The sequence below is a fragment of the Myzus persicae genome, unplaced genomic scaffold, assembly GCF_001856785.1.
Source record: "Myzus persicae strain clone G006 unplaced genomic scaffold, MPER_G0061.0, whole genome shotgun sequence".
Taxonomy (NCBI): Eukaryota; Metazoa; Arthropoda; class Insecta; order Hemiptera; family Aphididae; genus Myzus; species Myzus persicae.
The window spans coordinates 1-27,265 of NW_019100800.1; the positions used below are offsets into that span (position 1 = coordinate 1).

At 31.4% G+C, this 27,265-nt stretch overlaps 3 protein-coding genes across 3 annotated transcripts; all 3 read left to right on the forward strand.

Moving 5' to 3' along the window:
- Positions 1 to 7,878: 7,878 nt before the first annotated feature.
- Positions 7,879 to 8,850, forward strand: LOC111043057 (zinc finger MYM-type protein 1-like). Its single transcript, XM_022327838.1, has one exon. The coding sequence runs from the start codon at positions 7,879 to 7,881 to the stop codon at positions 8,848 to 8,850; it is 972 nt and encodes a 323-aa protein (XP_022183530.1).
- A 3,401-nt stretch (positions 8,851 to 12,251) lies between these two features.
- On the forward strand, positions 12,252 to 16,239 carry LOC111043058. Its single transcript, XM_022327839.1, has 2 exons — positions 12,252 to 14,918; positions 16,195 to 16,239. The coding sequence occupies exons 1-2, from the start codon at positions 12,252 to 12,254 to the stop codon at positions 16,237 to 16,239; spliced, it is 2,712 nt and encodes a 903-aa protein (XP_022183531.1).
- Positions 16,240 to 19,783: 3,544 nt separating this feature from the next.
- Positions 19,784 to 24,247, forward strand: LOC111043059. The gene is made up of 3 exons (XM_022327840.1): positions 19,784 to 20,023; positions 21,378 to 21,620; positions 23,627 to 24,247. The coding sequence occupies exons 1-3, from the start codon at positions 19,784 to 19,786 to the stop codon at positions 24,245 to 24,247; spliced, it is 1,104 nt and encodes a 367-aa protein (XP_022183532.1).
- The last annotated feature ends 3,018 nt before the right edge of the window (positions 24,248 to 27,265 follow it).

Genomic DNA, 27,265 nt, shown 5'->3' on the forward strand with positions numbered 1-27,265 from the left:
CCCTGTGTGCATTAATGTGATTTTAACATCCCAGCGATTGTATTTTTAAGTCTCAAATGTGACATCACATAACTACCACTATGTGATTTCCAATAGATGTTATGAAAAAAAGTGTTTATAATTATTTTCTCTAAGATGTCACAAAGTGATTTCTATGCGATTTAAATTTTTAATAACAAATAGAAATAAGTATTCGATTACTATGTGAGTTTTTGTAGCGAAGTCGTATAGACTTATCAACTAGCAATAATGCAATTGTTAAATGTGATATCTCACAGACATCTCGATCTCGTCATTGTGTGTCGTGAGATAATAAATTATCCTCATATCTAAAAATAGAAATTATAAAAACTCCAATTTCTTATCATGATATTGAGATATCACAAAACATATTATAACGAGTGTTGAGTGAACGAAATTACGAAATATAAAGCCGTGAGTGAACGAGACACGAGCGTGCGTAAAACGTACCTACCTATTAGTTATTACACAATTGCTGTATTAATTAATGTATTATTACTAAGTGTCAAGTGAATATTGAATAGTGATGGATAGCTCCTCTTCTAAACAGGTAATTTGGTTTGACGATATTATAACTTAGGTAGTATTTATATAAGTTTAAATTCGTGGATCATAATACATAATACACTTATATGGTTAAATTATCTTTTAAATTCTGAGTGGAACGATGAATGTATTGATTTTACATGTTGTGTTTTTTTTTTTTTTTATTTTCTATTCATTTTTATTTTTAGGTCTGTGAACACAGATTTAATAATTCCCTATAAAAAAAAAAAAAAAAAATGTTATTTTACAGTGGGTTGTTGGTTACTTCGCCAACGAGAATAAATATTCTGTTGTACCTGTAAAATGGCTTGTTTTTTGCGGCAATGTGTGCTTTTGTAAATGGCCTAATAAAGGAAGTGTTACTCTAATGATTTTGGAATTGTATGATCCAGAAAATGATTGGCCAACATACTCAATTTCTATTGTATCACAGTATTTTGGTAAGTATACCTATATATCAATTTAATTTATTTTATTTTGTTATTTATTAATCACCTTGTCTCCATGTCTCGCTTATTATTTTACCTATTTTCTTGTCTTTTAATAATTCATTTTAAATCTATTTATTTTTTTTATTTATGTAAGATGATTATGCTAGTGCCGTTTGTAAGGAAAAGGAACTTTTTATTTCGGCGTCAGAGTCTGAAAAAACTCCTCCTAGACAAAAAAAAAATTACAAACGCAAAATTATGATTCATCACAATAACGTTGAGAGTGATGGTATGTTTTCACAGTATATTACAGAGCAATTTAAACTTCAATCCTTCAATGAAATGACTAATGAAATAATTTCATTAGTTGTCTATAGCCAGTCTTGTAAAAGATAGTTTTAAAATTGTATTTAAATACTGATACAAAAACATCCATTCAGAAAGTATTTAAAATACATTTCAAATAGGTATTTAAAAAAAAAAAATATTTATTAACAAATACAAATAATTGACGAATAATTCGTTTGAATTTTGAAAAGTTTTCGCATAAAAGTATTATTTTGATTTTCAAATACAAATATGTCCAAGACAGTATTTACAATACTTTTAAAATACTTAATTCAAAAAGTATTTAAATACATTTACTCAAATACTTTAAAAGACTATCTAATATCTAAAGCTAGATAAAATGTATACATTTAAATTAACCTACATTGACAATATATTATGGTACATTGGTACCTATATTAAACTACATACTTATACATTTTTTATATTTTATAGAATCCGATTGTCTACAATTAACTCCTGTTAAAATATCCAAAACAGTAAACACCAATATAACTTCTTGTAAGTTTTTATTAAATAATATAATAATTTATAACATTGTTAATAGTTTAATTATAAAATAAATAAATTTGTTTAGGTCCTTTAAATACAGCAGCTGAACCATATTATAATACAGTTGTACATGAACCCAGTACTGGAAATAGCACTACTACGCTTATGTCACTTGGTATGTATTCATAATAATAAAGTTATTAATTGTAATTTAATTTGTTATTTATAAATTGTGTTTGGTTTATACTGGATACAGGTATAGTAGTATATAATAATGTTGGTCATTATTTTAACTTGGATTTTAATGTAAATACTGTAACTTAATACATTTATTTAGGCTAATGATACTTTTTTTTCAAATAATTTGTAATAAAATATTTTAAACTTTTTTGTTTAGACATACTGATTTTGAAATTGTATTAATTTGGTAAAAGTTTAATTTATTTAGTTGCTAATATTTAAATGATAAATTAATTAATATATTTTTAGATAATTTAAAGATGACTGACAAACCTGAAAATGTAGGGGAAAATGCAATACTGACTCTAGACAACACTACCTATGTCTTATGTGCCATTTAATACATATGAATGTAACACTAATAGTGATGATATATACAAAAAACTACTTGAAATTCAAATGACTACATTAGACTATGTTAAACGAATCGATGCCAAATTGGAGCGAATGGAAATTAAATTGAATAATGGTAGTCCCATTAACAATATACATGATGAGGAATTTCTTTCAATATTTCCTTTCAAAACTATTGAGTCTATTATTACTGCTGATGAAAGATTGAAAACAGAAGAAAAATTTGAACGTCAATTGGTAGGTGACATTTAATTAAATTCATTTTTTGTTTTTCCTCTGTTAATTATCTTATATAAGTACATTATTAATATTAATATTTGTTTTAGAAATATTATATAAATCAAGTAGGAGGAACAAGTCTTAAAAACTTTGTGAAAAGGGCATTCACCAAGATATTTACAAATGAACTAGCTACAAAATTTTCCTGGACAGGGTTTCGTCAAAATCAAGCACTCCAAAATCTAAATATCGTGAATATTATCAAAAGTAATCTATCAAAATTTATATATTTTGAAAAGATTCATCATTTTAATTTTTTTTTGTTTCATGTGAATTTTAGATACAGCTATTAATACATTTCAAGCTAAAGAATCAGATTTCGAAAACCATGTTAAAGACTGGTTTCGCCATGCTTTACAACGTTTCAAAAGAGAAGAAAAAATAAAAATCTAATTTTCAACTTATTTTACTTTTTGCTTAATCACAAATATTTAACTTTGTTTATTTATTGTATTTGTCATTTTTTTTAAAAATTGTTTCATTAGTTACAAATTAACATTTTGCTATTTATATACAATATTATTATACTATGCATTTAAAAACTATAACTAGTAACTAAAAATATTTAAATTTGTTTATTTTGTATTTGTCATTTTTATTAATTGTTTCATTAGTTACAAATGTATTTTTTTTATACTATATTATAATTATAATATGCATTTAGAAGTCAAAATAAATAAAATAACAATTTTTCAAAAAGTGTAACAAAATAAAACTATTTCATTATTTTGCTTTAAAGTTTAAACATTACTAGTATTAGCATATCCAAACTTATTATTTTAATTTATTCTATCTTAACTGTCCAAGCTGTTAGCTTGTTTTCTTAAAACTAAAATAAAACTTATATTTTGTTTTTATTAAACTTCTTCAGATTCGAAAGAGAAAGAATAATGAATCATTATCAAGAAGACATTTTTTGCGTCGTACACAGAACAATACCTCCAACCATATGGATATGCTTTTTCAAAATGCTTATCAGAAACATGAACAAAATGTATCTTGTATTCTAAATTCTGAAGATGTTTCTGCAGTTGTGGATAATACACCAGTCTCAACAATATCACCATATAATTGTACTGAACCTCAAACATTTTTAACTGTCAATGATCAATGTGATACAAACATGAACTACAATGATAATATTGATAATGAAACTTTAAAAATTAAACTGCAAAAATGGGTTGCTGAATTCCATGTTTCACACAACTGTTTGAATTCTCTTCTAACAATTTTGCGGTCTGAAAATCTGAATCTTCCAAAAGACGCCAGGACATTATTAAAAACCCCAAAAGCTAATTTCCCTACTATTATTAATGTACCTCCAGGAGATTACATTCATATTGGTGTTGAGTATATGTTATGTAAAACTTTATCTGAGCATATTGATTGTTTTGATGACAATATTATAATAGAGTTAGGAATTAATGTTGACGGGGTTGTACCAAGGTATTGTACCAACCTCCAAAATGTTTTACTCCAAAGTAATCATTACATACCTAAATAATTAACAAAACAACATTCTTTAGTACTCTTTTAAATTACATAGTTTAATTTATGTGTTGTACTTACATAAACGTTATTTGTTTCATCCATAATTATACATTCATTGCTTCTTCAATAAAAAAAATATCTCCTTTATTATTTTTATTGATAAATAACAAATAGCGTTTAAAGGACCATAACACTCAAAAAAACAAGTCTATTTTAAAATATAGTATTAAGTGAAATAAAAACAGAGATACCATTAAAATATATTTACAACTATTATTCAGCCTGCGGCAGTCATTTGAAAAATACGCGTGACGTCATAATTTCGACGCCGCCGATTACTATGTATACGATTTTACGGGAGTAATACAACTTTCGCTGTTTAATCTCTTATAAGTCGACTAATACTCAATTTATTGATGTAGACCTTTATAATAATTTAAAGTACACAAATTTTTCTTTTATTGCATGTTTTTTACAATAATAAGTTCATCATATGATTCAATTAAAAATTAAACAAACATTTATTTATACGACTGTAGACTATTTTAGGACTGTTGTGCACCGTATTATTATTGTGTAAATGTAACTATATTTATTATTTATACATGTTTGTAGATAATATATTTTACAGTATTATTTAACTTAGTATAATTTTGTGTTTATCGTAATATAAATAACAATATTTGCCCAGTGGTGTATCAAAATAAAAACTGTAATAATTAATATAAATAATACTGTCTAGTCGTCTAGGCCTCAGTCGTACGTCGCGAGTCCGTACTCATCGTGTTTCGTGTAATCGTATGTTTAGTTTTCGTATGCGCAGTATAGTTTATATTTATACAATAAAATAAAAGATTGCACCATTGATTATAAATACTAGTATTTATTTACTAGTACTAGTATTTATAATCAATGATTGCACCTATTAAAATGTTGTGTTCCGTTTATGGTTGTTCTAATCATAGTGAAGAAGGTGTTAAAACAGGCCCAGAAAAAATACATTTTTTTACATTTCCTAAAAGAGAAAAATCTCCTAAACGATTTAAAAAATGGAGTGAATTCTGTAAAAGAAAAAATTTCGTACAAATTTGTATTTAAAATGTCTTTAGCAAAATGCATCGGATTGAAATTACTGTCAATATCGTTGATTGTTGGCTCAAAACTATATGGTTGTAATGCCATGTCACAAATTAGTTTGATAGCACTAAAAAAACTTTAATATTACCTAGAGTAAAAAAATATACAGGTTGTATGCGTGTACTGTGCTTGTGCTTGTGACGACTGGCGACTGCTTGTCCTACTGATAGCTAATAATAATAATACCTACTGATGTAAATACAATACACATAAAGTAATGTTATTAACTAATCATTCGTCTAAAAATAATTTTCAAACATATTTTATTGTACATATATACACACTAATAAACCACCACAATAATATTATTCATATATTGAATACGAACGGCGTACGTAAGTAAAGAAATGAATAAATCTAATAATACAAAAATATTGCTAAGAAAGTTTATCATTCGTTTATAAATAAACCGTTTAATAATTTTACAAGAAAATAATATTAAATTAAAAATTTAGTTCTAAAGCTTTAAATTATTTTAAGGGTCTAAATCAAAAAATTTATTATTAGCCGAGTTATACGCGTTTAAACAGCGAGACTTGTAATATTCCCTTAAAACCGTGTACAGAGTAAACGGCGGCGGCGAAATTATGACGTCACGCGTATTTTTCAAATACCCGTAACTGGCTAAATATTGGACGCTAACAATTTTTAGTGGTGCCAATAGTCTTTTATTATTTAGTTATATTTCACAAAAATATAAAAAAAAAAAATTTTTTTCTGTTGTGTAGTCCTTTAAGGTTAAAACCAATTTCTATAATAAACATTCTAGTTTAACCTAATACGTACTAATATATTTGACATTTTAAAATAATGTATACCAATATAAACAATCTAAATTTAAATGTACAATGATAAAAAATAATACAATCTCCCGCCAAAACAATAAATGTATACTGGCGTACCGGTGGGATAACATCTGTAGTTCCACAAATAGCTATTAGAACAAAGTTATTAGGGAAAAATTGGTCGTTGGAAGAAATATTGCTTTTAACAAGCTGTAATTGGAAGACATGTTTTATGGAACCATAGCCAGGCACAGGCATGACCTGCGAAATTTGATCTAACTTACATTATGAATTGCGGTACATAATAATATTAACTTTTTTCTTAGATTCTGATTTCATATTAAATTTTTTGATTTTCATCATGTGGACTTTTAATATCTATTACAATTATTGATAGTGCTTCCCTTGTTGTTATTTGGCATTGATAATAGAAGTATTTCATTTAATTGTGTACTAATTGTTAGTGTAGTTTTTGTTCATTATTATCTTCACGACATAATGATAAATGACAGATTCTCCACCATTTATGATAGAATTATGATAACATTTGTACCATTTGATAAATAATGAAACACGTGCGAACAGAGAACTTATCATGTTTATTGTGTATTGTTTAACGACTAATGAGTAATAAAACAATTCTAAATTTCTTTAAAAAATCTGCAAGTGCTAATTCCAATAATGGTAAGTAAATTACTAATTTTAATTAAGTAATTTATTATATTTATTATTATTTATTATAGCTGCTGAAAATGTTTTAAAAATGTAATTATTATTTTAGGATCTGCCGATATTAACATATTCCAGCAAGATCCAGAATGTTCCACCTCCACATCAATGTCTACTAATGAGCAATCAAGTATACATGCATGATACATTATTCTAACATAAATTTATATGTGAGTAACAACATATTATTTGTTGTCTATAATTTTAATTTTTTTTTTTAGTATCGACCAATGGTAAAGCAATACAGCAAGAGCCAGAATGTTCCATGCTAGTGTCTATTAATGGGCAACTAGGTATAATAATATATTACTTTATATAAAAATGTCTAAAGAAAAATTGATTTTACAATAAATGTCTGTGAAAATATTTATGTTTGTTCAACATTTTGTGTTTGCTGTTTATGTATTGTGTTATTTATTAAATATTTATACTGTTTGTAGTATTTATATGTTATATGTTATAGTACCTGCTAACCTATATTTTATGTTTAAAACTGTGTATTTATAAATAAATAAATAATCAAAACCTGACCACTATTTTTTAGTTTCCTAAAATATCAACCTATTACTCATCTATAAATATGTCTAAACAAAGTAAGTGAGGTATAAATTATTTATGTTTTAGTTTTCTATTGCATGCATTTTTGAGTTTAATTATATATTATAATTTATAGCTTTACCAAGTAGTTGAGAGTTTAGATAAACCATTTGTATTCAATTGATTTGATAATTTAAATAATACATTATTTATGTATACATTTCAGTAAACAATTTGCCACACTATGATGATCCTGTAACTAATTTACCTACTAATCGCCTTGAATTTAAAGAAAGAGTAAACCGTCGTCCATTTTAACCTAAATTACAAATTTTTCCAAGGACAACCTTTGGAAATAAAAACCGTTCTTTCAACCAACAATATTATGGAGAATTTTCTTGGTTAGAATACAGCCCTTCTAGTGACTCTGCTTACAGTTTTCCAATGTAGGATGTCTAAGTCAAATAGTTTGAACATAGGTCAATCAGATGAAGCATTTACTACCAGAGGGTTCAAAACTTGGAGTACTAGTACTACTTCTTTTAGAAAACATCAGAAAACAAAATCACATTTCTATAGTACTGAATCATTATCAAATGTCCATAAAAAAATCTATTGATGTTGTTTTAGATGAAGCTAAAGAGCTAGTTCTGAGTAAAAGAGAAAGTGGTAGGTTGAATAATAGAAGTATAATGCAAAGGTTAATTGATATAACTATACTTTTAGCTAAAACTGAAAAGCCATTCAGAGGGCACAATGAAAATCTAAAGAGTGATATTAGAGGAATGTTTTTGGAGCTTGCCTGGCTGTTTAAAAAGTATGATACGACATTAAAAAAACATTTGGATGAAGCCCCCAAAAATGCAACTTATATTAGTAATTTAATTCAAAACGATTTGATTTTATCTATTCATTCTGTTCATAAAAGAAAACTTGTATCTTCTCTAAAAAACAAAAAAATATCAATCATGGCTGATGAAACTAGTGACTGTGGCCATCACGAACAGATGTCAGTTATTGTAAGATATTACGATGATATAATCAATTCACCAGTTGAGTATTTTGTTTGCATGATGCAACTAACAGCAGTAGATTCACAGTCTATTTTTGATTCTCTAAGTTCCATTATAGAGAAACAATTGGGTCTCAGCTGGTTGGATGTAGTTGCTGTGTGTTTTGATGGAGCCGCTACTATGGCAGAATCTAACGGTGTCCAATTAAAATGCAAAGAAATAAATTCTAAAATATTCTATGTTCATTGTCATGCACATTGCCTAAACTTAGTATTGATAGATTCTATTGGCCGAAAGAATCGATTAGTTTTTGATTTCTTTGGTACAATACAATTTTTGTACTCATTTATAGAGGGTAGTTGTATTCGACACGCTAAATTAGAAAAAGTAGCCACAGAAATAAACTTAACTCTTAAAACTCTAAAATCTATTTCTACAACACGATAGGCGTGTCTATTTGAACCTGTCGCCGCAGTAAAAAATAATTATTTGGCCATTATCTCTGCAATCCAAAATATCTGCGACACAATTAAAATTCCAGATGTAAGATCAAAGTCAAAAGGTTTACTGATGCAATTACAAACATTTGAATTCATTTTTGCACTAAATATGCTACATCCTCTTTTATTACTCATTGTTAAAGTTAATTCATGTCTCCAAGCTGAGGATTTAGATCTATTAAATTCTCTAAGTATGATCAAATCACTAAAACTGAGCATATCTCAATTAAGATCAGATGAAAACTTATTTAAAAAAATTTATAATGAGACAGTTGAGTGTTGTACAGAAACTGGAGTGATCATTCCTCAAATAAAAAACTCCGCAGCACCATGACTCAAGAAAGACTTGACGCTTTAATGTTTCTATTCATTGAACAACAGATGACAACAAATATTAATTATGACGAAGTTATCGAGGAATTTAAAGTGATGATACCAACAAAACGACGTTTAGAATTATAATATATATTAAGATGATTTGTGATTATAAAAACATTTGTACAAAGTATTACAAATTAATTATATTTTAAAATACAATTTTCAGTACGTGTTTATCAGCCGACCGATACACACGTATATTCCCGGTCTACGAAATCGCATTTTTAGCTTCCGATAGCAGTTCACGTGAACGCCCCAATCGATAAGGTATGTTGTTTTATTTCGGCCCCCCCTAGTCTCAGCAACATCATCTCACATCCATCTCATCACGGTGGATAACATAAATTCAAACTCCAACTTAACTACACTATCAGCTCAAAAATCCAATTCTCAAAAAACTTTCGCAGAAACAACCGCTAATATCCAATTTCCAAAAAAAGATCAAGCAGTAATATTTAATACCATTGAAGACCTACCCCAAATCGAATATATAAAAGCATTTAGCCAACTTACTAATCCAAACAATATAAAATTTGCTTCGCGCATATCAAACAATCGTTTTTGTATCTATTTTGCAAGCAAAAATATCGTAGAACAGATTATCACCAAACAGCTGTACATTATTATAAATAACAAGAAGATAGCCTTTCGCCGTCTTATCAACCAAGCCAAACGTGTAATTGTGTCCAATGTACAACCGGTCATACCACACGACGTAATTACTAATGCATTCAACAATTTAGCAATTAAAATAATTACACCGATAACATTCATGAAAGCAGGCTTCGCAAATGATGAATTTAATCACATAGGAAGTTTTCGACGTCAACTTTATATTCATCCCGATGATATTAATAAAATGCCCAGTTCAATTCTAATCAATTTTGAACAAAAAGATTATCGCATTTTTCTCTCAGATGACAAAGTGATGTGTTATCTCTGTAAACAAACGGGCCACACATCTAACCCTAGGTTACACGCATTAAAAATATTCACGAGATTCCACGCACACGGTGATTTTGACCGTGTATTGCAATATTTCAATTAAAACTCGATAAATTGAAATAATAATTATTTTATTGATTTTATTTTAAATAAATAAACATTGTCAAATGATTTAATTGATACATAATATAAACAAATTTAACTTTTATTTAAATTTTATTACATATTAGATTATTAATAATATAAAATATTTTATTCTAAAAAAAAATCATCTTCCATCGTTCGTTGTGAACAGTGTACCGCAAGGCAGTGTTTTAGGACCCTTTTTATTCATTTTGTATATAAATAACATCTGTAACCTACGTATTGACGGTCAAGTTGTAACCTATGCTGATGATACCTGTTTACTTTTTTCTGGAAACTCTTGGGATGACGTTCAACAAAAAACGACTGTTGGAGTAAATACTGTTTTTAAAGAACTAAATAATAATAAGTTGACTTTGAATATAAGTAAAAGTGTTTTCATTGCTTTCTCAATTTATAATACGTACATACCTTTCGATGATATTATTATTCACTCTTGTAAAAATCAAGATTTAAATTTTAAATCATGTAACTGCCAAAAAATAAGTAGGGTTACGATTGTTAAATATTTAGGTCTTATTTTAGACTGGAATCTACGGTGGAAATTTCATATTGAAAATGTGGTTATGAGATTAAGATCTGTTATTTGCAAATTCTTCAAACTTAATAAACTCTTACCTACTGAAACAATGTATACTGTATATAACGCACTTTATAAGTCAATTTTCCAATACGGTCTTTTAGTATGGGGTGGGTGTTCTGATAATGCTATAAAACCACTGGTGATTCAACAAAATCATGCAGTAAGATTGTGTCTAGGGAAAAAGGAGCTCTATGGCTCGACTTCCTTAAACTATAAAGAATTGAGAGTCCTACCGGTCCGTTATTTATATAAGCAGTTCTCCATTCTATTTAAAGCCGGTAAAATTACTATTAAAAACGTCAATAAACGGGAGCACAGGGCTTACGATTTGCATGTTAGTTACACAAAAAAAAATATAGGTAATATGTTCGTTGATTATTTAGGTTCAATTAATTTTAATGCTATGCCATTTGAGCTGAAAAAAAANTAAATAATTATTCAAGCTATATTAAAAATAGAAACCGCACAGGAAGGGCCAGCGGTGGAGTTGCCATTTTCATAAACAATATTGTCCCTTCGAAAGAAATTCCCATAACGTCACATCTCGAGGTAATAGCTGTAAACTTAACAGCTAAAAGCAATTTAACCATTTGCAATATTTACTTACCAAACTCCAAAGACTTCAACGCTTTAGATATCCAAAATATTATTGATCAACTACCCACCCCATTTATCGTTCTGGTTGACTTCAATAGCCACAACACTCTGTGCGGTTGTAATGACACCGATCTTAGAGGAACCAAAATCGAAACAATTCTTAATACCAATAACATCAACATTCTCAATAACGGCCAAGCAACAAGAGTGAACTCTAGTAATGGCAACCTTTCCGCTATTGATCTATCCTTCTCCTCTGCAACAATATCACCTAACTTAGAATGGGACGTTATTCCGGAGCTTTCTAGTAGTGATCACTTCCCAATTAAAATAACCTTATGTTATACCAACCCATATGAAATACACACCCGTAACCCTAAATGGAAATTATCAAATGCTGATTGGAACAAGTTCCAAACGGAAATCAAAAAAAATCTAAAAAATACATTTTTTTCAAATGAAAATACTATTGATGAAAATATTGAACAATTTAGTAAACTAATTTATAATACAACCGCAAATAATATTGAACAACATAGCTACTCTGGAAAACGCCCCCCGGTCCCTTGGTGGAATAAAGATATTAAACACGCTATAAGAAATAAAAAGACTTCGTTTAATAAATACAAACGCACTAAACAAATCCAGGACTTTATAGATTTTTAAAAAAAACAAAGCACAAGTAAGATTTTTAATCAAAAATGAAAAAAAAAAAATCATGGATACTTTTCACCTCAAAATTAAATTCCAAAGAGTCAGCTACAAAAATCTGGAACAAAGTTAAAATCATAAAAGGGATAACATTGGTACAAATTAAAACCATTTTAACAGACAATGCAATTCTTACCGACCCTCATACAATAGCCCAGTCAATTGGGCATCACTTCTATTCAAATAGTAGCAACGCCAACTTAAATTATGACTTCCTAAAATATAAACAAGAAACCGAAACCAATAATTCCCCCTTCATATATGAGAACCAAAGCTTAGGGGACATTCTAAATGAACCGATAACATTAAGTGAACTAAATACAGGTCTACTAGGAAAAAAGAGTAACAGTTGTGGTTCTGACAAAATACCTTTTATCTTTTTACAAAACCTAACCCCAAGTGGCAACCTCCTACTACTTAAACTATTCAATCAGATCTGGCGATTGGGGATATTACCAGTCAAATGGAAAAATGCTATTATCACTCCTATACCCAAAAAAAACGATGATAGATTAAAACCAACCGGATACCGACCAATCTCTGTCCTGTGTAGCATGAGCAAACTACTAGAAAAAATAGTATACAACAGACTATATTGGTTTGCGAATAAATATAACCTTCTATCACCTTTCCAACATGGTTTCAGAAAGCACCATTCCACCACTGACTGCCATGTAAAAATAGAATCAGAAATATTGGAGACATTTGCTAATAAACAAATAATGATTCTAATAAGCTTAGATTTACAAAAAGCTTACGACACTGTTTGGCGTTACAGAGTAATCGAATTGCTTAAAAAATGGAATATTCACGGTAATATGATAAACTACCTAACTAACTTCCTAAGCCAAAGAACATTTCAATTAAAAATCAGGGAGTACACCTCTAATACCTTTGATTTAGAAAATGGTGTACCGCAAGGATCTCCACTCAGTGTCTTTCTATTGCAAACCGCCATCAACAATCTCCCTGACTCCATACCTAAACCAATCCAATCAATTATCTTTGCTGACGACACACACATCTTCGTTAGAGGAAATTCAATCTCTTCAATAACCAAATTACTACAAGACTGCCTCAATGAAATGTCAAAATGGTGTCATAATTCAGGCTTTATTTTCTCTCCACACAAAACCAAATGTATCCTTTTTTCCAGAAAAAGGAACGTAACCAGACCCAAAATTTACTTAAACACCATCTGCTTGCCTTTTACTGAAAATATTACTATCCTTGGCCTTACCTTCGATTCTAAATTAACATGGAAACCTCACATTTTGAAAACAAAAAAATCAGCCTACCAAAACCTAAGAGTAATTAAAACTCTTAGTCATCTAGAATGGGGTGCCGAGTTTTCAATTTTATTAAATTTATACAGAACACTAGTTAGATCAAAACTAGACTACAGCTCAATCTGCTATGGAAACTCTAATTGGCATATATCCAAACTTCTTGACCCAGTCCATAACACCGGTATAAGATGTTCAATTGGAGCCTTCAGAAGCAGCCCTATCTCCAGCCTATTAGCCATCACTGGGGAGCCTCCACTTCAATATCGCAGGCTAAAACTATCACTCAAATATATAACCAGAATTTTGTCCACTCCAGATAATTCAACTATTCGTTATCTAAATGTAAACCAATCTCCATCTGTATATGTTTTAAACACAAATCTCAGAAAACCACTAAGCACAAGATTTCGCAAAGAAATGTCCGACAACAATATCTCCCCAGACACAATCCTTCAATATGAGACCTGCCTTACTCCCCCATGGAGTTTAAATCAATTAGAAATTGATACCAGTCTTAGTGCCCATGTTAAAAAAGAAACACCCGAAATAGTCTATCGGAACCTATTTAATGAACTAATTCATACGGATAACCATAATAAGACACAAATCTATACAGATGCATCCAAAACTTCTACAGGCATAGGTCTGGCAGTTATACATAAAAGTTCTACTCAAGCATTTCAATTAAATAATCATAGCAGTATTTATACGGCTGAATACATAGCTCTTTTAAAAGGTGTTCAAACAGCTGTAAATAAAAATTATGAAAGAATCGACATCTGTTCCGACTCACTCAGTGTCCTGTCAAATATAAAATCTAATACTCAGATCAATCCCTTAGTCTTAAAGATAAAAAATATTATACATTTATCCAATAAATACATACGTTTCATATGGACTCCGGATCACTGCAATATCAGAGGAAACGAAGAAGCAGACAAAGCAGCCCGAAATGCTATAAGTAACCCCAACTCCTTAACACTTTCTCTTATGTCTCCAGTTGATATAATCAGAAACGTCGACAAATACTGCATGCAATTATGGGACTCAGATTGGCGTCTAGTTACCGATTACAAATTAAGGAAAATCAAACACTCAGTTGAACCTTGGCCAAAACTCAATTTTTCAAACCGAAAAGAAGATGTTATTGTGAACCGACTTAGAATTGGCCACACGAGAGTAACCCATGGATACCTAATGGAAAAGACCGAACCTCCTATATGCCGCTCTTGCAATACTCCCATGACAGTCAAGCATATCATCATCCACTGCCAAATCTTCACTGAAGCCAGAAAAGAATATGAAATTCCAGACAATCTGTATGATGCCATAGGACCTTACGCAGACATACCAAAAATAATATCTTTTGTCAAAAAAATTGAAATGTACTACTTAATTTAACTTAATTTTTATAATTTATTTTCATTATGTATTTTTATATTTTCTCTTTTTCCCCTTAATCACTATTGTATCACTGTAAAAACCCCCTTATGTACATAACCATATAATCTTGTAAGCTAATAACCATGATGTTGATGCTGTAACAATAAAAAAAAAATAAATAAATTTTATATTGCCTAGTTATTTTATTTATCTAATAAAAGGAATATTGTTTTTTATTCCTAATAAAAAAAGTAAAACTGATTTAATCATAATTAGATAATGATGATAAAGCTTATTAAGAAATTTGGGGGTCATATCCTTAAACCGAAACATAATTTTTTTTTAGTGGGCGATGGGGTTTGCAGAAACCTACTCCCCCTGAATATGCCACTGCTGTGCACCACCTACGAATAAGGTCTGGACACGACTATGTATGGAACTATTTACATAGGAATAAATATAATTTGAAATATAATTATTGTGGAACAAAATAATGCGTATGGTCATTTCGTTCAAATATTTCAATATTTTTTTAATCAATCACCTAAAAAATGCACTTACAATTTTCATTTAAAATAAGTTTTGATTTATTTTTTAATTTAAGATTTTCATGACTGCACAACGGTTTCTAATATCTTCTACTTTTTTCTTATTCAAATTTGGACGAAATTAAATATTTTAACATTTTAAACAAAGAATAATGATTTTAGTTATTTTGTTGTAATTTAAAAATATTTTTCGTGGGTATTTGAAACTTTTAAAGTATATTATTATATTTTATATAATCATAATATACACAATGACGTTTTCTAATGCAATTTTTTCGGAAACAATTAATATTGGTTAAACTGTAGTACTAATATAACTAATGTCCAATAGGTACTTAAAGGACTATCCAAGTGAAAATTAAAAAAAAAATGTTTTTATGAAATATTGAAGAATGAAAACAATTATTTATTTGGATAAAAATAGTTTTTCGTTGCTTCGCTCCGTTCGGTTCTTATTCACGTTTTAAGATGACGCGTGACGTCACAGGTTCCATCGGTCAGCCTTTTTCAATACACTTATTTCCTCGACGCGTCGTTAGTAATTTATTTATATATTAACTTATAATACTCAAAATGAAAAGCGGTTTTCATATTATAAAAGCTTAGATATTTTCCTACAAATTGATATCAACATCCTATAGAAATAATAAATATTAAACCTAGAAAACGTTTTTTTTGTCCAGAATTTATACATATTATTTTGATTTGTTCAGTTTATGGGCTTTCCTAAATACCACAACAAACTACATTTCGACTAAATTCGTTTTATTTCGTTATCTGTTACCAATAGTATCACAATTTATTACATATTATAACATATTAGGCACTTAGTGTCTCCGCATTTATTATCTTATAAGTCCGTACTTGTACGTTTTAAAATGTCTTTAAAACCATATAGTTTTGAGCCAAATGTTGGCGATATTGATGGATTTGAACCAGATTTTTCCATATCCTTATGTTTACCGGTTGTTCAGGGAAGAATTCAAGTGGAAGTAAATGAGTGGTATAGTGCAAAAATGTTGAACGATTTTGAATGCATGCCTTGTTTAGAATTTCATAACATAAAACAATTATTGGATTAAACAGATAACATTTCTTTTTGGTTCATTCAATGGAAAACAAATGTAATACAAATGAAAATCTAATCAAAACAAAATATGGAAAATGAATATTGATTTAATATTCGTTAAATATTTATATGTTACTTGGGAAAATAATTCAATCACAAAAAGCGAAGACAGCACTCACTACTCAGCCTATATAATATTATTAATATTTATTATTATTTGTGTATTATTATTTACTATAGTAGGTACATTTTTTAGTATAATTCTGTTATAACTTATGAGTTATGTTACTAGGACTATCCAAGGAAAAAATAGATAAAAGCTAAATCGTTAGTATTTGGTTAGTTATATTAGTTTATTGTGTACCGTTAAAAATATTATCCGTCACTCCATTCGATCGTTGTCCTATCTTATTCTATCTTTTTGGTAAGAGCCACTTGCATAAAACCTCAATACTGTTAAAATCTATTTAATTAATTGTTTGTTAAAAAGTATATGCACATAATAAATGCATCATTATAACAGTGGAATAGTCAGTTACGTAGCTGTGGGAGAATTTGTGGATTAATTTTTTATAAATTTCGTTATAGCCTAATTATATGTTGATAAAAAAGACACTTTTTCAGTAGCCCTCTTCCATTAATTGAGCTCCAACTACAGAATAACCAGAAAGGATACCTTTAAGTTTAACATGGGTTCTCAAAGGGGACAACTTTGCAACACCTGTTGGAAAACCAGTGTTGCCGGTAGAAACATAATTTTCATTATTCCATTTTCCTAGCGATACTGTATTTCTGAACAGAGGTAATGATATGTTTTTTTAACACTGCAAATGCGATAAAAACAAGTGTGACGATAAAAATGCATGTAAACGTCAGCAGTATTAACCAGAAAAAAAGAATTGTACAATCTCGTTATGTACAAGGGGTACCTACACCGAGTTTCCAAAAAATTGAACAGATTTTTGAGTTCTGATTGTGTCCCTTTTGGTTAAGTGTCAGATATTATGACGGTGGTGTTGTTCGTCACGGTAGACCGGTCACAAAATACTGTCATGGAGTCGGTGGACGACAGAAGAAAAAAATATTACACACACACTTGTTGGTTTGGTACCGTCAATAGAACTTTATTTATGTGATAAGTCACTCATTATAAACTTATATAAAAATTGTAAAACAGATGGTTTTATGAAACGTGGTATGTTGTACGGCAATCGGCGGGTTGACGTGTTGTTCGTTTTACGTAAGAGGGTGAGACTGGGTCCATTGCGACTTGTCTTTCCATCTCGTGCGTTTGTGGCGTGGCAGGAGAGTCGACTATATCGCGTTGTCGTAACCCGTGGTGGTGGTTGGTAAAAGCGCAGACCGGTCGCTACGGTCCCTGTACTTCGTACTGGCTGAAGCTGCGTAGAGTGTCATACTAATACAGTTGTACCGGTGTCGGTGTCCCGCTAGAGGGAAGTGTGCTTTCTTTACCTCTTGCAAGTAAGCTTGAGGTAAGCTTGCCTTACCCGTTTGCTCCTATGCCCGGTTTGGAGAACTAACCGGAGTGAAGAACGGTTTTTCGTACTAAATCCCTGGCAGCACCTCTAGTGACAGACCTGGTGCAAACAGCCACGAGTATTCGGTGAATATCTCCGAGTCGGTGGTTTGTGTTGCGCCTGGCTGGTGGTTGGTAATAGCTCCTCCGGTCTTTCGCCCTCGGCTTGGCTATCCGGTGTTGTTGGTATGTCATGAGCTCCCTGTACTTCCTCTTTTCCTACTGTGCACCGTTTCCATCCTCGCCATTGGTTTGAGAGCCACTCCTGACGGGCCTGGTACCGGTGTCGGCTTCCAGGGCGTCAAGGCCTCAAGGGACTGGGAGTACCACTCACCTTTTTGGCTGCCAGCTGTTATCGATTTGGCCTCGACGGTGAGTGTTGCGTTGCCTGTGGCTGTTGCGGACGCGATGGCCCGAGCTGTGTCAGGTGCAGCTTCCGTTGGATGTCCGCCGTCCTGTCTGTCCAGCCCTTGTGGTATATTGCTGCCCTCACCGGGTCCTGTAACAGGTGGTGGATGGACATCCTGCAGATTTGGGTGGCTGTGCGTGGCTCATCCTGGTCCCCGGATACCAGCCTCAGCTGATTGATGAGATCCGCCACCTGTTGTTACTGGTTGGCCTGGTTTATGTCTGTAAATGTGGATTAGTAAACTACGTCGTCCTTGCAGAAATTGAAGTTTTGGCTCGGTTTGACCACTACCTTTTTGCCTACAATTTGTTTTTCCTGCTCTAACTTATCTAACTGTGGTTTCGGATATGCACTGGTATTGATTTTGACAGAGCTCAGTCTCTGGGTCTCTTGTATACTCTCCCGAGAACAAGGACTGCCGGTGGTTGGCATGTATGTACATTGCACCTGTTCCTTATCGAAAATAGAAATATGTGTGGTTTATTGCCTCAAGGTCACAGAAGCCAAAAGCGTCAAACAGTTCGTCCTCTAATGACTCCAACTACCGCAGATGTGATATACTCTCTGATATAAGGTCGCTTACTTTGAGTAACGAATTTGCGGCCAGTATTCATTGCCAGCTTATGTCCACCTATAGATCTGAGGTGATGCCACGTTAGCATGTTACCAAGTGGGCTAGATTATTTAAAATAGGCCGTACTGACACTCACGACGAAGAAAGGTGTAGAAAACCATCTCTACTTCTGCAGCAGATTGAAAAAAAAGTTCGTGATGATCATCGTGTAACTCTTGACGTCTTTAGTGAAAGTTTCCCACATATCTGACACCTATTGAGTGAAATCAAATCAGAAAAACTTGGTTACAAGAAGTTGTGTGCAAGGTGAGTGCCAATATTGTAACTCTAGAACATCGTCAAAATCGTGTTTTAGCTTACACACATTTCTTGAATGGTATAAAAGCGGCGAGGTTAAAACCTTTCTTGACTCAATTGTGACTGGTGATGAAACGTGGGTGTGTCTCTATACTCCTGAGCCAAAAAGACAGTCTCTACAGAGGAGCCATACCCATTCACCATCAACCAAAAAATTCAAAATCCAATTTTCAGAGTCGAAGATCGTGGCATCGTTTTTTTGGGACCGGACAGGTATACTATTTGTCGATTTTATGCCTAAAAGCCTAAAAGAATCAACATAAATGCAGCTGCGTACTGTTAGACACTCAAGAAGTCGAAAAAAAAAATCAAGGACAAAAAGAGATGAATGCTGAATCTTAATGTGTCACTCCTTCATGACAACGCTAGACCTCATACATCTCATTCAGGACCTGCTTGTTTCATTCGAGTGGGATATTGTGCCTCACCCACCCTACTCTCTGGACCTGGCACAATCGAATTATAATCTTTTCAATAAATTGAAGGAGTTTTTGGGTGGATTACGATTTTTAAATGACGAGGATGCCCAGAATACCTTCGACAATTGGCTTCAGGATGTGGATTGTAAGGTGTACGACGAGAGTACACAAAAACTGGTACCTAGGCTTCAAAAATGTATTGACTTCAATAGCGATTATGTAGGGAAATAATGACATTTTTTGACACTTGTCTTGTAAATTTTATTTCAATATGTTCAATTTTTAACACACGTTGTAACCTTACTTTCTGGACATCCTTCTTACTATTGTTAAAAAAAATATATTCCTTACAACGGGGTTTTTTTTAGTTAATTTGAGAATACGATTGCCAGCAGTGATTGATGATATTCAAAACAATTTCCTGGGTTCCTTTTTCATTGACTGTAGTTTAAGTGACTCAATTATTTCACAGTGGTAGGCGAGTGATAGATCCTCCCTCCTAACTGACTAAAACAAACTCAAACAACATTGGGCTGCTCTAAAAATGATGAATTATAGACTAGTAAAACTTATTTCGTTGACTGTTGTTTATCTAGTATTATTCTTAAAAAAAAATTCAGGGTGGGACACGTCTTTTTCAGGACTTACAATGGGTTTTGAGCTCTACAAAGTAAGTTTAAAGAAGGCGTCTCACCCAATACTCACAAAGGTTACAGTCTTTGTGATTGTAGGGAGAGACGCGACAAAGTAAATTTACAGTATACTGTAACCGTTGTTATGAATATTCACTATGATTGAACTGTGGCGAATTTGTATTGTTAATATTTTATTATTTTATTTGTGTAAGCTTTTGCTGTATATGTTTTGGTTTTTCATTTTTTTTTCGTTTATAACAAAAAAAAATCAAAATTTCAAACATTTTTAAACTAACAGTTTTTTAAAGGATTTATTACAATTAATTATATTTGCCATAATGATTCATAAAGTGACTAAAATGTTAAATTTGCAACTTGGTAATAGATAAGACATTACATCACTTTATCTTTACATGATGTATATAATTGCTAACATATTGTTTCTTCTCTACCTATAAATGGAGAAAAGGCAAGGGATGTGAACATTTAGTTTAAATAAAACGGTTTATATTATAAATTATTTAATCTAAACGAATTTGAATTTAAAATAATTGGATTTTTAAGGCAATATTAAAAAATATTAATACTAATTATATTGTAATGTTCATAATATTTTTCTCATAATTTAGGAGTCTAGTAAACATATTATGTAATACACATATTATGTGTATCCACTTTCTATTTACTTCACTCTATTAACTAGAATCAGGATTATTGTAAAGATACCAGTTTAATAAATAATCGTCTGGTTTCAATATACAAACTATGCTTCAATCATAGCAACCACTATAAAAATTCAGTTAGTTAAAACATATGTACTTAATTTATTTTTTAAAAATTATAAAAATTCACCGTTTTACACTTTTTAAAAAATTTACTTGTGCACGACAAATCAGGAATCTCGGAAAATGGAACATACTAAGCGAACCAGAAATAGTGGAGCGTGTTGCCGGGATGAGTCCAAAATGGTTAGATGCGCGGTAACAGCATTGGAGAAAATGAGGGATTACTTGTTCGAAACGTCTGCTTGTCAAGATACAGATGATATGAGCACTCCGGGTGACTACGGTTGCGTAACTGACTGCAACAAATACACGACCCAGGAATGTCCATTTCGGGGAACCGGGATGCCACCTAATGTTCGTAATATATGAGAAAGTTGAGAAAAGATATTAAAAATGTTATCTGTATTTAGTGTAAATTATAAGTGCAATATGTGTAAATTATAATATTTCATGATAATATTATACTAAGACTAGCCGTCCTGTCCCGGTAAAATTTTATCCCCATAAAGACCGAATTTTTAAAAATCCTTTCTTCGTGTGCCCTTGCATTGCTTAAGGAACCTCAGTATAAAATTTCAAGTCTCTAGACAAAACGGTTTGGTCTCGGCGTTGATGAGTGAAGGGCGGTCTCCTATACGAATTTGCAGCAAATGCTGAACTTAGTACCCGCTTCGCCCTAGTGTAGTTTTTGCTTTCTCAAAATTAAATTCTTAAATCAACACACGTTGTTGTGTTTTAAAGAAGAAAAAAATGTATTTTACATAGGGGTATCAAGTGCTAAATAGTAGTGTTAGCTGGATTATAAATAAAATAATAATATTTTCTTGTATACTCTTAATTTTGTTGCTCGTTAAAAATGCCAACCCTATATGAGACTCGCTTGTGAAAATGTGTGCAGTATATTATCAGGTAGACAATCCACCTGCGGTGGACTGTGGACCCCGTTGGTGCACACTCTATATGAATATATGTTTAATTTAAATTGTATTAATTATTTTGATTGTGAGCGGCTGTAAGTGCAGTGTAAGTTACACTCAGCCGACAGCCACCTTGGTAGGCAATGTACTAAAATTTGATTTAATACATGCTTAAACCTGATCTGCCAGATTACTGAATGGCAACCAAAAAATTTAAACAAATACAGTTCTATTGAAAAATTAAGAAAGTTGAGAGGAAAATTAGTTATTAATTAAAATAAACGTGCAAATTGTATACCTATACAAATATTGTATGAGTGGAGGCTAGCACGTGACTTAAGTTTGTTTAAAATTTTAATCGTGATTGCTTAAACTAACCATGATGAACAAAAACTTTTCAAAAAACTAATTGTACAATTTTTCATTCTTCTTCCTATTGATTCCAGTGTGAAATAAGCAATAATCTCTATATATAAAGGAAAGTTACTTTAGCAGTAATCATCGCAGAGTTGAACCTATTTGAGTTATCAAATTGAAATTTTAGGATGGATTAATATTAAAATGTTGAGTTCCACTAAGAAAGGATTTTTCAAAATTTTGATTTTAAAGGGCTGAAATTAGCAAAGATAAATTGATTACGTACAAATTGTATATGTACATACATATTTTATAGCACGGCAACCTGTGGGTTTCCATAGTGACATGCAACCATAACTTTTTGTAAGTCTAACTATGTGTTATATCTACTTAAATATAGGTGTTCCGAGAAGTAAAATTCTGCAATCTATCTATTAATATCAATGTATATAAAAATAAATATATATTTTCCTTAATTGAAGCATAACGCTTATCGCTTATCATTTAAAACAGATCCATCTATCTTCTATCTATTTTATAAAACAGTTAATTTATAATTTATTAATGCTCATTTTTTTTTATTAATTAACCATGATAAACAAAAATTTATCAAAAAACTAATTGTACAATTTTTCATTCTTCTTCCGATTGATTCCAGTGTGAAATGAGCAATAATAAATTATAAATTAACTGTTTTATGTAGTAGATAGAAGATAGATGGATCTGTTTTAAATGATATGGGATAAGCATTATGCTTCGATTAAGGAAAATAGATAATTATCAACATTTTAATACTAATCCAGCCTCAAAATTTCAATTTGATAACTCAAATAGGTTCAACTCTGCGTTGATTACTCCTAAAGTATCTTTCATTTATATATAGAGATATGTGATGGTAATAATAGGTATCTGTAGGTATCTAATAGGTACCATTGGGTACACATACTATCAAGCCCCTATCGACTTTTTTACCGAGGGAACCGCTCTTATTTTCAATTGGTTAATACTGCAGCTGTATGCGTGTGTCTGAGTGTATGATTCTTTTCGACCTTATCCAATGACAACTGCGTGCTGCGCTTGTTACAGCTGATGCGAACATTCTGTGTGAATAAGAAGAAATTGGCTGTCGGCCGGTTGGGCCCAAATATGATTCGACTGTTGCCAGGCCAGGTTGGGGTAGTCGGTGACCGAGCCACTTTCCACTTGGGTCATGGGGTGGCAAGAAGAAGGACCCCTGCCGTCAAGGCCGCTACCACTGAGAACAATGGCCAATCTGTGGTGCCAACGACCGTCGTTGTCGACCGACCGACTGCCACAAAGTACATCAACACTCAACGCAAAAGGATAATGCATGTGTTGCCCGCGGTTCCGGTGTCTTCCAATAACCTGGCGGTCGGCCCAGTCACTGGACTACCTGTGGACGATAAGGAACACGTCTTTGTTTTGCGACTATCCAAAGCTTATGAAAACCCCGCCGACGTAGCCTGCTTGCAGGTCGAAATGCGTTTGCCTAACTCACCACCAGATATAAAGCGCACGGACGCCGAAACTCAATTTTTAGATGATGATTTAAAGACCACCGCCGTGACTGGTGAAAAAAAGAAGAGATCAAAAAAGAGGTCCAAATCAGGATCAAAAAGGAGGTCCAAATCAGGATCAAAAAAGAGGTCCAAATCAGGATCAAAAAAGGGGAAAAATGACAAATGAGAATTCATCGTGATATTACTACTAAAATCACAAATTTAATGGTTATGACAAGTTTCATTTTATTTACGTATCCACAAAATACACAATAATAACTACACTGGGTATTTAATTAAACATATTTGTGTGATTCCCGGGATTATTTAGATTCACAATTGGACCCAGTAGGCCCAACCCGGAGAGGTGCTTAAATAGTTATTTTGAGATTTACTAAGGAAATTTGAGTTTATACATGGTTACTATTGCGTATAGGAGATATATAAATATATTTAGTAAAACTTGATATTTTTTTTATTAATTGCTATTTGGTAATAGGGAAAATCAGGTATAAACATGCATCAAATCGAATTATCGCACATTGACTACCAAGGTATCTAAGTCGCACTTACAGTCATTTATCAGCGTGCCTGTAATTAAATTAAAATATATATAAAATATTTAATATATTAATGTATTAATATATTTAAACATGTTATCCATATAGAGTACTCACCCAGTGGGGTTCGCACCGCAGTCGGGCTGTCTACTTCATAATATACTTATCACGTGCAAGTCTCAAATTATTTGTACGCACAGGAATAAGCGAGGGACAGTAGGGACATTAATATATACAGTGTACCTGTCACCTACACCCTTTGATATCAAAATGTCTTGTTTTATTGTTACTGACAACGATAGGTGCGTAATTTATGAAATTGACGATTGCATGATTGATCCTCTAGAATCTAGATTTAAAAAAGTGTAATTTAGTTATGAAAAAGGAAATCTCTGAGGTCCAATCGGTTTGGTGTAATGACCACAGACCTCACAAGAAAAAGACCAACAGAATGACATTAGTAAAGTGCGTCGCAGATTTAGCAAGCGTAATGTTAGAGCAAAAAAGTGCGATTTAATGCAGCATTTAAAAACTAAAAATAATACGAATATTACAAAAAATCTACATACATTAAATCAATAACAACTAAAACTGCTCAGCAGAAGCAGCACATAGCTCAGTATTGTCATATGATCATTTAGGAGAATTGTGTGAAATTGTTTTAATTGTTTCTGAGGCTTTCGATTCCATGAAACTACACAGAACTAAATGTACTGGTATAATTTATATTGCATTAGCTCCCCATTTCGAAAATGAATTAAAAATGAAATCAACAATGGGCTGTTAGGTATTTTAATCAATGAATCAACTGATATAAGCGGGTCTAAGTTCTTGGGAACGAAATTATGTATTTGTATACAGATATAAGACTGGTGACTTCAACTTATTTATTATGAGTTGAAATAGGAGTTTTGAGAGACAGAAGCATTGACTAATGCTGTGAAGACTGAAGACTACTCTCCAAAATAAAAGTCTTAATATTAAAACAAATGCCACCATTAATACATATCCCATGTACATGCCATTTGCTGCCAATCAGTAGTTGCAGCTGCGGTTGCTGAAACCTTACAATTAAATATAGATTATTTAATTTAAAAGACCTGCAGTTGGTTTTCACATTCTATTTTGAGACTAGCACAGTATAAACATTTGTTTCAAGTAATAATTTATAGGCATGATTCATTAAAGATAATTAAAACATGTACTACTAGATGATTATCAATAGAAACGAAATTATTAACAGTCATATTCTAATACAATGGACTGATCTTGAAAAAAAAATTTGGAATTGCCAAGCACAATTTAATTACACTGATGCATGTGGTTTGAATCCATTTGCCAAACTTTCTTTTTTTGCAACAAGACTGCTTGTACTATCTTGGTCCAATGCATGCAGAGGTCGAAAGGATAGAATGATTAGATAGCAAATTAAATGTAAGGGTTGGTCTAAAAAGAAGGGAAATGTTATTCTGAATACCAGTTGTCTTCAGAATTGTTGCAACAAAAAGGAACATTGTTTTATTAAATCGTTAAAATACGAAAGATACTAGTTCTTCACGTTTTTCATTTTGTTCATACCAGTTTTCAAATTTTTCTAAATGATTAATACTCTTATATAAATAACCATATAAACGAGTATAATAATTATTAGTATATAATATCATTGATTAGGTAAAATAATATTATGCAGATTATTTGTATAAATACTTCACAATTTACATTGCCCAATGTACCTCGGACATTGTATACGATGCCCGGGCATTGTGTACATTGCCCGAATTTTCCACTTTGCCCGTAACAGATACACGTATAACAATTTTGGTATACTTAAGGACTTTTATTTATTTATACGTATTTAATACAAATGTGCAATATTAATTTTCTAGTTTTAGAACCGATTCGAATGTTTGTGTACTGATTTTTTGTTAAATTATTATCCATGATAAATGCCACAGCTTCGTTTTGAGAGTAAGGTATAGGGAGAGATAAATTACTATTTTTTAATGATTTTCGCATTTTTATAGCTCCGGTAGGAGTAGACGTTAATTCTGTTAAAAGTAAAGCTGCGCTTCTTTTCCCCGATTTATGCAGTTTAGAGGTTACAGCATATGTCAATTCTGGAGAAGTAAAAGTTTTTACAAGATTTGAAATTTTTTGTTTTTTTAATCTTTCTGAGCACAATTCAAAATTTTTGTTCGAACGACCAACAGTCTGATAATTCATTTGAGGTTGAAAAGTTGGTAAAATGAATTCTTTTTTAAGCCATTCAGAATATTTTGTAGTAAAAACTGTAATTGGCCTGTTACATACATCGGGTCCGTTTTCGGTGTAAACTAATGGTAAAACTGTGTACTAAATTCAAAACTAGGCTTTCAAATTCTGAGGTCCATTCATATCCATTGTGTTTTTCGCTGATTTTTTTCAATAAAAAATTTCTAGATTCGACACTCAGAGTGTAATGAAACGCAATTGGTTGTCGACAATTTATTTTTATTTATATGTGATGTTCTGACCCAATTGGCTCATCATCTGAATTTGATACAATATTCATATGTTGTAATATAACAAGATTTTCTTTTGAGGAATTACCTCCGTTATACTCGTGATACAGAGTGTACATTTAAAATGTTTCTGGGGATTACAAA